The sequence below is a fragment of the Podarcis bocagei genome, assembly GCF_964188305.1.
Source record: "Podarcis bocagei genome assembly, chromosome: 5".
Classification (NCBI taxonomy): domain Eukaryota; kingdom Metazoa; phylum Chordata; class Lepidosauria; order Squamata; family Lacertidae; genus Podarcis; species Podarcis bocagei.
The window spans coordinates 19,463,866-19,481,366 of NC_138129.1; the positions used below are offsets into that span (position 1 = coordinate 19,463,866).

The following is a 17,501-nucleotide window of genomic DNA, read 5'->3' on the forward strand; positions in this document are numbered from 1 at the left end:
ACAGTCATCTGGCTAACAGAAGATGCAAAGGCCTTTGGGTCTCGTTGGGCTTCTTTCCCCCTTTGAGTTTAGAATGAGCAGGAAGTGGGAGGGATAAAAAAAAGTCTGACATGAACTACAAAGTTATTCTGGGTTTATTCTGGTGTGATTGCCTACACAGGAATCAAGGGTTGGGTACGGCACATAGTGAAATACAAGGCTGCATTTTGCTTGCTGGTCATCCTGTTTGAGGAGTTGCCGGGGTTCTGTCTCTTCCAGTAATTGCTATCGCCAAGGAATTCAAGCAGAATTAAACTTAAAAACCCAAGGTGGCACATGGTTATAGCACAGTGGGTTTTAATCTCAAGAGATCACTTTCATGAAGGTTTAAGAGGAAGTACTTTATTGAGTGGGACATGGGTGGCACTGTGGGTTAAACCACAGAGCCTAGGACTTGCCGATCAGAGGGTCAGCGGTTCGAATCCCTGCGACGGGGTAAGCTCCCGTTGCTCGGTCCCAGCTCCTGCCAACCTGGCAGTTCAAAAGCTTGTCAAAGTGCAAGTAGATAAATAGGTACTGCTCCAGTGGGAAGGTAACAGTGTTTCCGTGCGCTGGTTTGCCAGAAGCGGCTTAGTCATGCTGGCCACATGACCCGGAAGCTGTACGCCGGCTCCCTCGGCCAATAAAGCGAGATGAGCACCGCAACCCCAGAGTCGGCCACGACTGGACCTAATGGTCAGGGGTCCCTTTACCTTTACCTTACTTTATTGAGTCTACTAAGACATTCTGATAGTTAACCCTGCCTGCCATTAATCTCCTTCTTTGTAGCACTGGTGTTCTGCAAGCATTATTCTTAAAAAATAATAATAATTCAAGGTTTAATGATACCTTCTTATCTATCTTTACTGCTACTTACATGTCTTCCTGAGAAAGGCTGAAGAGAGATACTGGTTTTAGATTTTTGTGATTTTACAGTTAGGGTGTCAACAATATCTTCATGAAGGGCACCCAAATTCTGCTTGGAATAAGTGAAGCAAATGCCTACCCATTTTATTTTTTGCATAATTTATTACAGTTGCAATATTTGGGCTCTTGCAGAAACCAAAAGGAGGAAAGAAAGGTTTCCAATTGGTGAGAAAGTGGTGTCCGGGTGGATTTTTCATAAAGCGGGCAAAATGTCTGAGAAAATGTCCGAATTTTTTTGGAGACTTTGTCCAAAAAGCTCAACAACTTTTCGAAATACGGCAACCCTAGGATACAGCAACTGCCCTTGGCAATATGGAATTCACAGCCACAAAATGTGGCAATGACTCACACAATCTCAGTCTAACCATACCTGTCACTGAACATGTTGCATAGGGTAAGGCTGGGATTAAAATAATAATAATAAAACCAAGCAAAGGGGGGGGCTGATACAGACTGAGACTGCAGCTGTAGCCATCCCTAAATCCATGCATAATCTAAATCCTGGTAGATCACTGGTTAGTGTGTAATGCTAGGGACATCTTTCTTGACCTAAAGCAGCTTGCAATACAAGAACAAGACTATATATTAATGCATTATTACAATCAACAGTCTAACACCAGTTCATTTCAAAGCAAATAATAATGCTCCAAATATAAGAATTGATTTCAGTAGTGGTAACGTTGTAACATTTTAAATGTATTGCAATATACGTCATTAAAACGCAATACAAATTGATAGGTTTTATCAGTCGTTGCAATACAGAAGCCAGAGTCGGATTGCCATAAAAATTTCCAGTCCACTGCAGTTAGGTATGAATAAATAATATCACCAGCAGCCAGTTTCTCTAACGTGCCAAGAGCAAGAAATAGCAACCAGTTTTTTTTGCGGCCGGTGGTGCAGTAGCTTAAATGGAAGCTGCGTGTGTCTGCTGCTTCTGAATGTCAGGAGTTGGAGGGGCGTGCAGCGAATGACAACCAAAGGAGGGCTCTTCTTGCTTTCATGTTCTTGCCATTTCTTGGAAGCATCTGAGTAGCCACTACTGAAAATAGGATGTTGAATGAGATGACCTTTGGTCTGATCCAATAGGGTTCTCATTCTCTTCTTAGTACACACCTCCATGATTAATTTCCAGGCCTTCACCAACTAATGTTGACAAACGCTCTCTTCACTAGAGAGAGCTAGATGTTCCATTTACAAATTGGAGAGACTCTGCTTCCATAAGCCAAATTCAATGCCAGATTCAGGAGCTCCATGTTAAGAATTTCTCCTACTCCATCAAGCCTCAGGATCATTGAGAGCTGCTACTAGTAATAATATCCAGAAATGCAGCCTTCATGGTGGCTGCCTTTCGCTATTAGATTTTGTGACTACCGACTTTAGCAGCATCAGATGGGTATTGCCAGGGCTTTGGGCGTGCTATGAGAATGCAAAATGTGCAACATTGGATACGGAAATTACTTCCCTGAGAATCTAAATCTTTACCTGTTTGTTTTTAAAGCACATTTCTAATCTTTAAGGGTAAGGATGTGCTTTAAAGTATGTGGACAATGCCTGATGAAATCTCAAAAACCAAAATGGTACCCATAAAGGTAGCCAGGGATAGGAATGTAAAGATCGGTCCATTTTGACTATCTCAGTTTCTCATTTTTCCAATCTTAAATTCAGGTTTCTACTGGCATTTTTAATGCAAGTTTCTCCTAATAATACATTTTTGTCTGCAGTTTTGACTAATCTACTCTTTTTTGTAAGCACTTTCTCATAACATATTCATTGCTATACACATTTCCCTGTTATATGTTCATTTTTGTAAACGTTGATTGGAGAACTGCATCGCAAAACGTAGATAAGTGTGACTTCTGAAAGTTGGTTGAGCTTTGGTTCTCATGTTGCTTTGGAAACAACAAGCTCAATAAATGCAACCTTAAATGTGAACTGAATTGCATTTTTCCTCCATCCCTGCTTGGGACACATAGCTCTTTCCCTGTTTCTGTGAGAAGAACACAAAAGAGGAGGGATCGTGTAAATTTGTATAAATGTTCACAGGCTGCATAAATGTATACTGTCTACTTGTTGCTTCAGTTATACCAAGCCCTGGGCTTTGCCATCACACTGAGCATGTGAACTTCCCTATGGCATTTCCTTGACACAGAGTCAAAAATATTGCTGGTGAACTTGGTCTTGAAGCTGCCTAGCAGGTTGACTGGCTTATGTGTCCTAGCCGTCCTGGTTCTCCCCATGTTAAGCCAAATTATTTTGCTTCCCTATTTTGGCCCCTTTCTCTTGCAATTCTGAGGCTCAGGAAACAAAACTCAGCAGAGATCCTGATAACCGCAGTTCCCTTTTTTGTTTCTCTTCCACTGCTGGCCATAATGTAATTTTTGGCACGGACTACCCGTAACATCTTGATTTGCAGGCGGTCAAATAAAATACAGAAAGAAAACCCCCTCACGCCCCCAGTGCCATTAGCAGAGTTGACATGCTGTTTCAAGGCAAAAGTGAGTGTTTCGCCTAGCATTTGCTTTCCTGCATTATGTCAGTGGCTGTTGCTATTGAAAGTAAACACCCCAACGGGATAAGTCAACAGTGTTATGTTTATACAGAGCTCATAAACTACAGTAGCTGTTGGTCTGCTTTATGGAGTGCCAGCCCCTGAGGGGAAGAGAAGGAGTAGTGTGAAATTACTGCCTACATTTCACCTATCCTGAGCTTTAGAAACGGTGAATTTACTGGGGATTAATTTAATAGAGCATACAAAGAAAACAAGCTTCGTCCGAATGATACCAAGGTCTCTGTTTGCGCTACTCCCTTCCGTACACGAGAATGCCAAGCAGGCTAACGGCAGACTCTCATTCCTTTTCATATCTTTCCGTCCATCCAAATTTGGAATCTAAAAATACAGTTTAAAATAGAAGCTTCAGGGTGGGTGGCCCTCATTTTTTTTCAAACAAGACACACAAAACCAAATTTAAATACACACCAACAGCCAGAAGGCAATTTCCACACCACATTGTCAATAGATAAGATTTAACAAAGACATAACACACACATACCCGCTCCAACAACCGCAGTTAAAAACTCCCTGTGATAGCAGATTAAGACATAATGGTTACAGGTAACAGTGGCAACAAAATGGACAAGTTCCTCCTGCATTCATGTAGCTTCCAGCTACTTTGGGCTGGTACTCATGGTAGTTTAAAGTGGATTTGATGCATCTGATGGGTAAATGTTCTTTGCGACATCCACACATTGTCCTAATCCAAGTGGCAGCCCGCATTTCCTCTCATTGAACTAATATTTTCCTTCCAGTAGCACCTTAGAGACCAACTAAGTTTGCTATTGGTATGAGCTTTCGTGTGCATACACACTTCTTCAGATACCAATAACAAACTTAGTTGTTCTCTAAGGTGCTACTGGAAGGATTTGTTTTTTAATTTTGTTTCGACTACGGCAGACCAACATGGCTACCTACCTGTAACCAATATTTTCCTGATCCACTGATACTGGAGTAAGGGAGGGGGTGGAATCATAAAATCTCAAATTACTGGAATGGATGTTCTGTTGTGTGACTCGACTTTCTTTTTAAACAGGTAAACAGATGCCTGTGCACACGCCCACAATAGAGCTAATGTTTCTGTAACTCAGGGGGTAGAGAACAAGTAGGGCTGCCATACGTCTGGGATTCGTCGGTCAAAAATAATGTCCAGGCGGAATTTCCAAAATTCAGTAAAAATGTCTGGGGAAACCTGGGCGTATGGCAACCCAAGTCGGAAGTGTTGGTTTTTTGCCGATTTTGCTCAACAATAGCTCAAAAACTTCATTAAAAATTTTTGAGAGAGAAAAAACTCATCAACTTTGCTAAAAAAAACTCAACAACTTTCTGAAATTTGGCAACCCTAGAACTAGAAACTGAGGGGAAGGAACAGAGCACAAATACATCCCATTGAGAATTGTCCACCAGTGTGGATGGGAAGCACTGAGATAGAGCTCAATTGAAAGTGCTTATGTGTGGATGAATGATCAGAAAAGCACACATGGAAAAATCAGATTTGTGCAACCCACGTGCACAATAACACTCTGGTGTGTACACAGCCTCAGGATTTGTGGCCTTCAGGAAGTAAAGGATTTTGTTCACAATCTGTTGCACTTTCCCACACAAGGTTTTTAAGCAGAATTTTCAGACAGGAATTCCTAACACTGGAAAGGTAGTGGAAGTGTGTTCCCTTCTTATGGGTAAGGACACATGTGACTCATGAAGTAGCTCTCTTTGTGTTGGCAGTGCAAAAAGAGTAGAAATAAATTGGTTGCACAAAATGTGGTTAGGTATTACAGCTCATCACCTTTCATTATATTTTTTTATTTGCTTGTTTTACACACTGTAAACATTTACAGCTGGTTTTATGCTTTCGTTTGTAGATTATACATTGTTTGCAGTATTGCAAGCTGAGATTTGTTCCCTTGTTTGACAATGAATGATGGGCCCAAGCAAATAAATGAGACTGGCTGACTAATTGGCTTTAGGGGAGAGTGCAGAAACCCAGCCCTTGGTATTCTGTATTCTCATTTTGTATTTTTCTGTTGTGATCTGCCCTGGGATCTTTGGATGAAGGACAGCATACAAATTTAATTTAATAATAATGATGATGATGATGATACAAGAAGTGAGAACAGCACCTTAGCCCAGGCATAGGCAAACTCGGCCCTCCAGATGTTTTGGGACTACAACTCCTATCATCCCTATCTAACAGGACCAGTGGTCAGGGATGATGGGAGTTGCAGTCTCAAAACTTCTGGAGGGCCGAGTTTCCCTATGCCTTCCTTGGACTAAGGCAGTTTAGAAATGCCCACAATGTTGTTTGTCCCTTTTTTACTAGATATTTTAAAAAACAAATGTGTTTCTATTTTGAAGATTTCAGAGAAGTTGAATAAATCATTTGCCTTGGTTGGACCTCTTAAGTTTATCTTATATTCTCAAAGAGGCTGTGACTCAGTGGTAGAGATGTACTTTGCCTAGAAAAGATCCCAGGTCCAGTCTCTTGCATCTCATGCTCAAAGAGGTTTCAGGTAGAACCACCTCTAATTTAATCCATCAGGGATGTTGCTGGTCAACATAGTCACTATTGGGCCAGTCAACCAATAGTCTGACTTGGTCAGTGGAGGTAATCTCAGATTAGGCTGTAATACTGAAGAAGTAATAATACTTACTTCATGGTAAACAATGATATGTTGTGCCATAAGGCATATTCACTTGGTCACCTGCTTTGTGTTGTAGCTCGCAGGCTCCACACATATTTTACTTCATTAAGCATATGTTTATATGCTGCTATTGATCATATTTTTGTATGTTGCTGTTCTTGGAATGATCTATTCAGCATACTTTTGGAATATATGTATTTCCTATACAGTGGTACCTCGGGTTACAGATGCTTCAGGTTACAGACGCTTCAGGTTACAGACTCCGCTAACCCAGAAATAGTACCTCAGGTTAAGAACTTTGCTTCAGGATGAGAACAGAAATCGTGCTCCGGCAGCAAGAGGCCCCATTAGCTAAAGTGGTCTTCTGGTTAAGAACAGTTTCAGGTTAAGAATGGACCTCCGGAACTAATTAAGTTCTTAACCCGAGGTACCACTGTAATGCCATTCTTCATAAGACACTAAAATACTTAACATTAATAAAACTATAATGCAAAAATCATAATAATACAAAGCAATACCAGAATAAGGATGCAGTCCTTTGTGCGTCTACTAAGAAGCAAGTCTCAGTGAGTTCAATGGAAGCTTACTCTCAGATAAGTGTGTGTTGGATTGCAGCCTAAAATATTCAAACTTTTGGTTGTGGTCCTCCATTTTGGAACTCTCTCTGCATAAGGTGGCCCACAACTGCCCATTCTGCTATCTTTTCGGCATAAAAGGAACTGTTTAGAACCCCAGGCAGAGTTTTAATTGGGTACCTGGGTGTCAAGCCATTTAGGGCTTTACAGATAAAGGTAAAGGGACCCCTGACCATTAGGTCCAGTCGCGGACAACTCTGGGGTTGCGGCGCTCATCTCGCTTTACTGGCCGAGGGAGCCGGTGTACAGCTTCCGGGTCATGTGGCCAGCATGACTAAGCCGCTTCTGGCAAACCAGAGCAGTGCACGGAAAAGCCGTTTACCTTCCCACCGGAGCGGTACCTATTTATCTACTTGCACTTTGACGTGCTTTCGAACTGCTAGGTTGTCAGGAGCAGGGACCAAACAATGGGAGGTCACCCCATCACGGGGATTCGCACCGCCGACTTTCTGATTGGCAAGCCCTAGGCTCTGTGGTTTAACCCACAGTGCCACCTGCATCCCTTTACAGATAAATACCAGCACCTTAAATTAAGCTTGGTAGCAGAGAGCTGTGGAGCTCTTTCAGAACTGGGGTGATTCATTACTAACTAGCTGTCTTCAAGGGCAGTTCCACATACAGTTCTCAAATGTAATCCTTTCTGAAAGTACCGTTTGACTTCTGAAATGTTCGAAAACCAAGGCGCGGCTCCCGATTGGCTGCAGGAGCTTCCTGCACTCAAGCGGAAGCCGTGTTGGATGTTCAGCTTCCAAAAAACGTTCAAAACCGGAACACTTACTTCTGGGTTTTCGGTGTCCGGGAGCCAATTTGTTCGTCAACTAAGCCGTTCGAGAACCAAGGTACCACTGTATAATGTATTGCAGTATTCTGGATGGGAGGTCACTACTTCATGATAACTGTGGTCCCCATCCAAGAGAGATTGTAACTGACATCCTAGCCCAAGGTGAAGATTCTTGGCTCTCTAGGGACAAAGCTGAATCCAGGAATATTCCCAGGTGCAAAGCTGATCCTTCAGGGAAGCGCAACTCCATCCAAAATAGGTTGAACACCATCTCCTTGAATGGAAGGAATTCTGGATAAACTGTAAGTGTAGCCTTATTGGAGTTCACTGATTGGGTCTGCGTTGCTCCGGGACAGGAGGAAGGAAGTCAAAATGACACCGAGTTGGTTCAAAGAAAGAGTTTATTCTGCTCTCCGGATAGCAGAAGGCACTTGCGTGATTAGTCCACAGCAAGTCCAAAGAAATGACAGGTTTCATGCAGTTTATATATCCTCCAGGCACCCTCTCACTCCTCCCCTAGGAGCCCAACCACGTTGGCGTACGTACACAGGTTGACATCACATATGTTCCTGCTCTGGTACTCTCAACCATAAAAGGATCTTCCTTCCTGTACTTCTGACCATAAAAGGATATTCCTGTTCCTACTCCTATCTTGGAGCAAGAGGTCACTACTTCCGAGAACATGCTCTGGCGTTAGTCCCAGACTTGGGTCTCCCCGTCATTTGTGGTCAGAACATAAGATATGTCTGTGTCTGTTCTACTGGTAAAGTCAAGGCCAGTCTTGCCGTCAAACTGATAAGGGAGAGAGCTGTGTTCTTGTTTTGCATTTGCTCAACGGCTAAAGTTTATGCATTTTAGCTAAGGAGAAATGGGGATTTTGGTGCAGTTTAAAAATGCCTGTACAGTCAGTTTTGGGTTTGGGAAACCCATTCCTGCATAAGCTGGAATCTGGGAACTATTCTATTAGCTAAACTGAAGGCTTTGTAGCAGAATGTATATATTCAAAGCACATTTGTCAAGCTACATTGAAACTCCCTTTGGAAATGTCCACTCTCAGGACCAATACAGCTGAAATGCTCTCAAAGACAACCTTTAAGCTTGTTTTCTTTTGAATGCTGTAGTTGGGTTTATTTATTTATTGCTAGATATCATTTACTCTTGAGTTTTCAGAACCATAAATCTCCTGTTAGTGGTAAATCCAATTATGAACTCATCAGGATCTTGACTGTTTACAAAGAGTGATTAATCATATAAGCCATGTGGAAGAAATAAGCAACTTCTGTGAAAGTAATCTCAATGTATGCTCTTAACAGGCAGCCTTGTGAGCCAGCTGGGTGAATAATAAACTGTGAGCTCCTCGATTTTTAATATATTTTATTTTTTTAAAAAAACACACCTAAAATTGCATGAATGATTATTTGTGATAAGTGCAGAACTCTGCATTGAAAAGTACTGTTAGAAGTAATTTTTTAATGATCCAGTGAATGGCTCTTAGAAATCCACAACCCGCTGAGAATTAATAGACATTCTTCTAGTTTTCTGAAAGTCAGTATACAGGGGAGCAGAGCTCCATAATTATTTTTTTCAGATCAGAAGCAATGACATAATTGGCCAGATCTTTGGGGTAACTGATGGACACATAGTCTCTGGCAAGTGACGGAGGCAATAACAAGGCTTTCAAGTTTCTTTGTGACAGTTTAGCACAGAGGAAGTTGGAGAATGAGAAAAATAATCAAGCAGAGGCTGCATACTTCTTTCCTTTCCTTTGATAGAGTTTCTACTTCATGCTAGCCATTTGTTATGCTTTGTATTGCTGCTGTTTGTTCTCTGTGTGAATCTAATCTATAGAGCGGATGGATATTTTATATTGAAATTTTATGTTGTGAATCTCCTTGTGATCTACGGACAAAGGACAGTATACATCATAATAGCTGCCTGTATTTTTGGTCTCTCCTTGGGGCTGCCATGATGAATCCCCACTCTTCAAAGTTCACCTCTAGATTATTGTTGGCAGAATTTTATCTCTTAAGGTCTAATCTTTGCAAGGCTTCTTTGTGTTCAAGCTTATAGAAATGCAGCAAGATTGTTTCAGCAGACACAGATGAGTAGGGTAGCTCAGTGGTTGTACAGTTGCCTTGCATGAGGAAGGCTTGATCCCTGGTTTTCCCTGTTAAAAATATCTCAGGCAGCTGGGTTGGAGGACCTCTGCCTACAATCTTTGGAAAGGTGGTGCCTTTCAGAGGAGACAGCCATGGTCTAGACCAGGAGTAGGGAACCTGTGCCCTTAAAGATGTTGTTGAACTCCAAATCCCATCAGCCCTATCCAGAATGGTCAGGAATGATGGGACTTCTTCTCCAGCAATGTTCAGAGGGCCACCAGTTCCCCTCCCCATCTGTAGGTGGACCAGTCGTATCAGCTTCCAAACAGAATATGCACCACTGTCACATTAATTTGAGGGTCAACCCTCAAAATGTATAGCCTATTGTAGTTTTTTTCATTAGCCACTGAAAGTAGCTTGAAACCCATCAACTCCACCGCTCTGCATACAGCCTAGTCTTCATTTCCTGCTTATGGTTTGGCTTGCTTGCTGCTTCTTCTTTTTTAAAAAAAAACTCTTTATGAAAAGGTAGGCCATATGACTTGTTAACCGCAAAGGCAAGCCGCATTTTTTACACACCACTATGAATCTGTGAAATGTGGACTGAGTGTTGGTGTGCCCATTGGGAAGACTCCTCATGCCAAAGGTAGCCAGATGTGTTGGACTCCATCTCCCATGAGTCCCAGCCAACACATGGCCAGTGGTCAGGGATGACGGGAGTGGAACCCATAACAGCTGGATGGCATCATGTTGGCTACTGGAGAGGCCGTGCACAGATAATTGTTTGATACAAGCAGAAGGAAATAAAAGATCCACCCACAAGCAGAGAGACTGTGTGAATTGGCTGTCAGGTAAAGGTTAATCACCCTTCAGAATAAATCTTTTCTCTCCACCCCCCACCTCCGCCCACCCCCAAAAGCACAAGCAGTTAGGATGAAGAGATGTTAAACTGCAGAACAAAACCCTCCAGAGGCCTTCAGTGTAGGATGGGACAGATGTGGAGGAGTTTGAATTCACGTCCTGAACTCCTGGGTCACTTAGTTGCCCTAGAGATGCATCTGGACCAGTCAAAGACGGGAGTGCTTGATCCTTCCCAGCAGTTGTGGGGGGAGATTTCTCAGATGGCAGCTCTCTTGCATTATTCTGCTTCTTATGACAAGGGATCTCGGTTATGTGGACGGATGCTGTGTGCTTCTACTGAGTCTTGTGCATTGATTTAACACATTCTTATGAAACTATGGTTCCCAGTGCTGAGCTTGGTGTCCCCAAGAAAGCAGGGCAGTTGTTAAGGGAACGATATGCGCCTACCCACCACCCCTCCAACTCTATACTGAATCGGGAGGTAGGATGAGGAGAAGGTTGGAGGTCTTCTTGTGTTTTTTTGTGGCGTGTATTTTTGTGTTTTGGTATTGTAAATGGCCCTGTGATCTTCGCATGAAGGGAGGCACAGAAAATAATAATAATAATAACAATAATAACAATAATAATAATAATAACAATGTGAAATTCTTAATTACTGAGGGGTGAGAATAAGACGGGAATGTAATTTTGAAGATCATGGTTCTCATGGATATACCTAATCATTTGGATTGTTGTGCGCAGACGTGTTTTGCTTCCAAAATGATTGGCATGGCACCACCATGGTTCCAGTATTAGAGGGTATGGTGCATATGCATACACACACACACACACACACACACACGAGTATGTGTACATAAGCTGGAGGGCAAAGTAATGAGCAATGGACACTTCCCTGCTGCCTAGATGGCTCCAAGGCCTTCATATTTCAGCTTGGAACGAGTTACGCTCCAGTTCTTTTTAAAGGAATTCAGGGCTATCCACTGGAATCCAATCTGCAGGTGGTATATTGAAAGTTCCAGGGTTGTAGAGTACTTGCACTTGAATATTTGGCCATTGACTTGGAAATAGACATGGGCTGACTCCAGCTCATTCAGCCGAGTTCTCCTTTGTCAGGGACAAGGAGTAAGGCCAGTGCAGCTGGGGCACTGCAGCCAGCTCCTGATTATTTCCATATAAAAATGCTTTGAGTATAAATTTATTTTTCCTCCTCTCTTTTTTCTTGTCAGCCCTAAATTTAGACTCGTGTAGAAGTTCCTTTGGCAGGGAGGGGATGGCAACCATGACAAAATAGACCTTGTTGGTAGTTTTGAAAGTTCCTAGCAAAAAAGAAAGAAAAGAAAGATCTGGTTTCATTCATGTCTCTGTTTTGTCCACAGCCCAACGCTCTGCTCATGAACTTCCGATGGTCGAGACTCAAGATGTTGACAGTTGCTTAGTATATGGTGGACAACAGATGATCCTGACAGGCCAGAATTTTACTGCAGAATCTAAGGTTATATTCACAGAGAAGACACCAGGTATGCTGTTCGTTGTATTATTTTTCTAATTAGTCTGATCAAGGAGAACCATGTCGTAGAATCATAGAATCATAGAATCATAGAGTTGGAAGAGACCACAAGGGCCATCGAGTCCAACCCCCTGCCAAGCAGGAAACACCATCAGAGCACTCCTGACATATGGTTGTCAAGACCTCTGCTTAAAGACCTCCAAAGTAGGAGACTCCACCACACTCCTTGGCAGCAAATTCCACTGTCAAACAGCTCTTACTGTCAGGAAGTTCTTCCTAATGTTTAGGTGGAATCTTCTTTCTTGTAGTTTGGATCCATTGCTCCGTGTCCGCTTCTCTGGAGCAGCAGAAAACAACCTTTCTCCCTCCTCTATGTGACATCCTTTTATATATTTGAACATGGCTATCATATCACCCCTTAACCTCCTCTTCTCCAGGCTAAACATGCCCAGCTCCCTTAGCCGTTCCTCATAAGGCATCGTTTCCAGGCCTTTGACCATTTTGGTTGCCCTCCTCTGGACACGTTCCAGTTTGTCAGTGTCCTTCTTGAATTGTGGTGCCCAGAACTGGACACAGTACTCCAGGTGAGGTCTGACCAGAGCAGAATACAGTGGCACTATTACTTCCCTTGATCTAGATGCTATACTCCTATTGATGTCTTATAGGACTGGGTCCTACAAACGGTTATTCAAACAGGGCCAGCATAACCAGAAATGAATTACTTTATTGGAACACAGCAACGCTTTGATTTCTGACCTGAATCATACCTGACCTCAAAAAAACAAAACAAAAATCTTGAGCGTGGACTCATTGTTTTCCCTAGCCAAACATCACACAGGTTCAAACAATGGTGATGACTAATAAGAATACAGCACATTTCATTCACATGCAATTATAAAGCAGTTAAGGCTGACCCTTAAAGCTCTGACTCATTTTGGAGCTAGTTAGTAATAGCTGCCACCCGCTTTGCAATCTCTCAGGGACTGGCTTCCCCTTCAGAGACGTGCCACAAGCACCTCATGCAACTGGCGCTTTTAAACTTCTTTTGCCATTATTGTTTAAAGCAGCAGCCAGCCATCCCCGGTTTGCTACACTGTAAGCCGGTTCTGAAACTTGCAAGAAGAAGCCCCTGGGGCTGCACAGGAGCTGCTATTTGGTGGTGGTGGTGGGAGTTGAAAGCCTCATTGTGCCTGTGTTGGCCAGTGTGCATTCACAGAAGTGCACACATAATGGAGGCTGTTGGCTTTCTTGCCTGAATTAGGATTTGCTTAAGGTGGCTTTGCAAAGGTCCACAAAGTCTGTTAGCCCACAGTAAAGTAGCCTGCCTGCCCATGCATACTCATCTTAGCCATTTGTGGAATACTGAGGGTCAGGGGAGGGAGAAGTGAGGAAGAACCAGTTCTCATCTGCTTCCCTCTGTTTGGTGCCTTGGAGTTGATTTTTTACTCACCACAAGTGACCAGCAGTTTGCAAACATGAATTAATTGAGCTACAAGGCGGAGCCAAGCCTAAGCCTTGCCCCTCAATATGCTGCAATGCCCTGGTCCTTTATGGAACACCACACTATTAAAGCATTACAGAAAGTTCAGTTCGGTTCAGTTTATTGTGTTTTAGCAAACAGCCATTACACACATAGAAATAAGAAGAACCACAATACTGCTACTAATTGTGGTTTACATTTCTACTCCCTGACCTTTAGAGGATAAATCATTTCCTATACCCGCTTTAAGTTTAAGACCTCCCCACCACCCTTCTCCTTCACCAGACTAGATGCATAATATGAGGTGTGTCTTGTTTGCAAACCCCGGCGGCAGAAGGATGTCCTTTATACTTGGAAGCACCATTTTCAAAAGTCTTACAATTGGAGCTTCTGCACTGGTGGAGCACTTAATGCTAGTTCATTCAAATACAGGCAGATTTAGAGCTGTCCATGGCAACTTTTCTTAACAACACAGTTTGAATTAGCTTGCATGTTTCCTACCAGAATGCTGATGAGCAGCTCTGAGGGCAAGCAAAGCCACAATAAACCCACTGTGAGTGGATTGTGCATCCTCCTCGGTGACACTGTCACTGCTAATTTCCTCTTTCAGATGGCTGAGGCTAAGAAAAGGGCCCACATTTTTATGAAAGGAAGAAGAAAGTATGCCAGCACTTGGAGGGGGAAAGCATGCTTGCTTATCTCTCCATTTCACTTTGATGACTCATGGGGACATGTACACCCTAGCTGTACTTTCACTCATCACAAGATCAGACCAGCCACGCTGCTTAGTTAACACTAAGCAAAAAGGAAAAAAGCAGTGATTATGATGTGGGCAGTGGTCTTATATACTGCAAAGTCCTCTGGTGGATGCTGCATATTTTTGAACGAAGTACATTGCATGCCTTGCAGCCTCCCTCCCCAAGGGTCAGGCCACTATTACCAGAGCTAGGCTGCACAATTTACCCTTGATTGTGAATTCAAGTTATATCCCCTTATAGGATTGTATGTTAATTTATGTGGGAGGAAGTAAAGAGGTGCATGTGGGAATACTGCAGGTGTGAGGATCAATGCTTGCTGCTTCCCTCTGGTGACCCAGAATATTATTGAGAATAAACAGGGCTGGCATTAGTACTCAGCATCGCCAGGCATCTGGGCAAGGCCCCAGCAGCCCAGCAAGAGCTGTGGTGGCAGCTGGATCTTGGAACTCCTCATGCTCATTATTCACAGTGACCTCATTGCTCTAGGGAAGTGGCAGCCCACAAAGACCTAGAATGATGTTGCATCAGAGGCATGATGGGGGCAGTGTCAGATTTACGTATAAGCTAAACCAGTGTGAGCCAGTGTGGTGTAGTGGTTAAGAGCGGTAGTCTCGTAATCTGGGGAACCGGGTTCGCGTCTCCGCTCCTCCACATGCAGCTGCTGGCTGACCTTGGGCCAGTCACACTTCTTTGAAGTCTCTCAGCCCCACTCACCTCACAGAGTGTTTGTTGTGGGGGAGGAAGGGAAAGGAGAATGTTAGCCGCTTTGAGACTCCTGAAGGGGAGTGAAAGGTGGGATATCAAATCCAAACTCCTCCTCCTCCTCCTCCTCTTCTTCTTCTTCTTCTTCTTCTTCTTCTTCTTCTTCTTCTTCTTCTTCTTCTAAACAAGCTATAGCTTAGGGCCCCACTCTCTCGGGGCCCCCCAAAAAATTTAAAGGAAAAAAACCTGGATGTACATTTCCAAAATAAAAAAACAAATAAAATAAAACCTACATACAGCAACAGTGTAGGCTCCTATTTGTTATGTGCAAATGGCTTTAGATACCTATTAGGTCCATAGATTACCATATATATTCAACACACAAAAAACCAGTGAAAATTTGTTGTTGACAAAGGACAGCTGGACATATAAAGGGCCCCATTACTTTCAGTAGCTTAGGGCCTCATCAAACCTAAATCCGGCCCTGATGTTGGACAGTCACAATGGTAGGCAGTTTGCAGCTACAGAAGTACCTCGGTTTTTGAACGTCTCTGTTGACGAACATTTTGGTTTTCGAACGCTGTAAACCTGGAACTAAATGCTTCAGTTTTCAAACATGCCTCGGAAGTCGAACATGCCACGCGGCTTCTGCTGAGTGCAAGATCCCGAGGCCTAGCTTTCAGCTATTGAGTTTTCGGTTTTTGAAAGTTTCAGAACTCAAACGGTCTTCCAGAACAGATTATGTCCGAAAACAGAGGTACCACTGTACTTGGCACATCTCACAGCACTGATCCTCTATTGCAAGCAGGTTGGCCAACCAAAAGGCCCACCAGTGTAGACACAGCAGAGAACACTGTGCTGGCATGGGTCTCAAACCTGAAGCCAGCCTTGAGAACTGAGTCTTCTCCTATCTGCACAGCTCTATTCTGGGCTTTGTTTCTTGGACTCACAGCAAAGTGACAGAACATTGCCAACAGGCTTCTATGTAAGTGGATAGCTTAGTTATGGAAAAGTCATATGGGCAGTGAAAATCTCAAATGAATTCAATCTTCATTCCACACAACATTGATGTTGAGAGTTGATGCAGTGCCCCTAGCTAAGAGGGTGGGCTTTGCAAGTCCATAGTCAGAATCTCAGCTCAGCCTTAAATTTACTGGGTGACCATGGGCATTATCGTTCAACATCAACCCTCTTCCTTGTCCTCTGTAATGGGGGATAATATTGTCTGTCTGTCTTACAGGGTGCTTGTAAGGGTTATGGAGTGGATGCATGTGCAGTGTTTGGAACATGGGATGGAGAGTTTTTCCTAATCTCCTTGCCTCTCCCTCTCTACACCCTATGCTCAAATCTATCATTGAGGTCATTGCTTCAAGCAAAGCTTAAGTCCTGGCCAAGACTGAAGTTCCAAACTCAGCCCCTGTTCCCTCATACCAGACACAGCCCCCAGGCCCTGAAAAAGAAGGGGGCAAGAAGCAGTGAATGCCTTTGAAGGCACAGATATGTGTCCATAAGTCTTCAATATATGGAACCTCTGGCAGTTTCTCCTAAATTTAATCAGAAAAGTATCATTTCTAAGTTCTGAGTGCCTTCTGGAGCAGAGAGAGAGAGAAAAAAAGTTAGGTTATCCTTCCATATCATAGGGACCTCAAACCTGAAAGTGCTGTAGGTTCTCAGTTTGCCATATATCAATCTTGCGCCTTGAAAATAACTGACCCTTGCTGTGTTGATTTGACCACACTACATATTAATGAGATCAGCAAGCAGCTTATAAAAAGACACAGTCATTCTAAGCCTGGCACAGGAAATGATGGAAGGAAGTGAACTCTGGGGGACTGGGAGTTTGCAAGTTTGAGAGCTAGCAGCAACTGAATAAAGCAATTGTTTTCAGGAGACCTGTGTGTGCACTGCACATGTAGCATGTTTATTTATGCCCATCTGCGAATGAGGCATAGTGTGTTGAGTTGCACATTGCGCACTTAAACGAATGTTGCAATGATTTAGCTGCTTACCCGCTCCTCCAGGTGGGTGGATAGGAGTAACAATTGCTTCTGGGGAAGTGTAACCCTTTTGGCCATGTCTGGATTCCTAAGTTACTGCATCAGCTCTCAAATACTGTGTGCTGTGGAGTCATTTGGCATTTTTGCTACCCAGTGATTCTTTAGTTAACTACTGCATCTATTTATATAGAAGCCAGTTTCCATTGTTCAGTCACACTCCTGCTTGACCAAGAAAGAAAACCCAGGATAGGCCTGTATAATAAATAGGATAGCCCTGAATGACTGGGGATAAGTATGGCTTCCACACCAACGGCACCCCCTGGTGCACTCACATATGTGAATGCTGGCCATTCACTTTTCTATGGAAGAGTAGAGAGCTGCATTTAAAGAGGCTGGCCTCTATGCCTGTCCTCTTTCCATGTGAACAAGCTGCAAGACCCTCAGTTTGGTGCAAGGTTCTGTTCTGAATGCAGAGAGAGAGAGAGAGATGTGCAGGAACAGTACCTGCCACAATGAGTGGCCTGGCAAGCTGCAATGTAGTCA

The 17,501-nt window shown here is 43.2% G+C and overlaps 1 protein-coding gene across 7 annotated transcripts in view; it reads left to right on the forward strand.

Moving 5' to 3' along the window:
* The window catches only part of NFATC2 (nuclear factor of activated T cells 2), a gene marked incomplete at its 3' end in the record, with an annotated part of 141,752 nt that overhangs the window by 61,655 nt on the left and 62,596 nt on the right, over nucleotides 1-17,501 (forward strand). For all 7 annotated transcript variants that reach the window (XM_081196104.1, XM_081196105.1, XM_081196106.1 and 4 more), the window contains exon 6: nucleotides 11,891-12,031. In XM_081196104.1, the coding sequence (XP_081052230.1) occupies nucleotides 11,891-12,031 (141 nt within the window). The remainder of the gene's footprint in view (nucleotides 1-11,890; nucleotides 12,032-17,501) is intronic.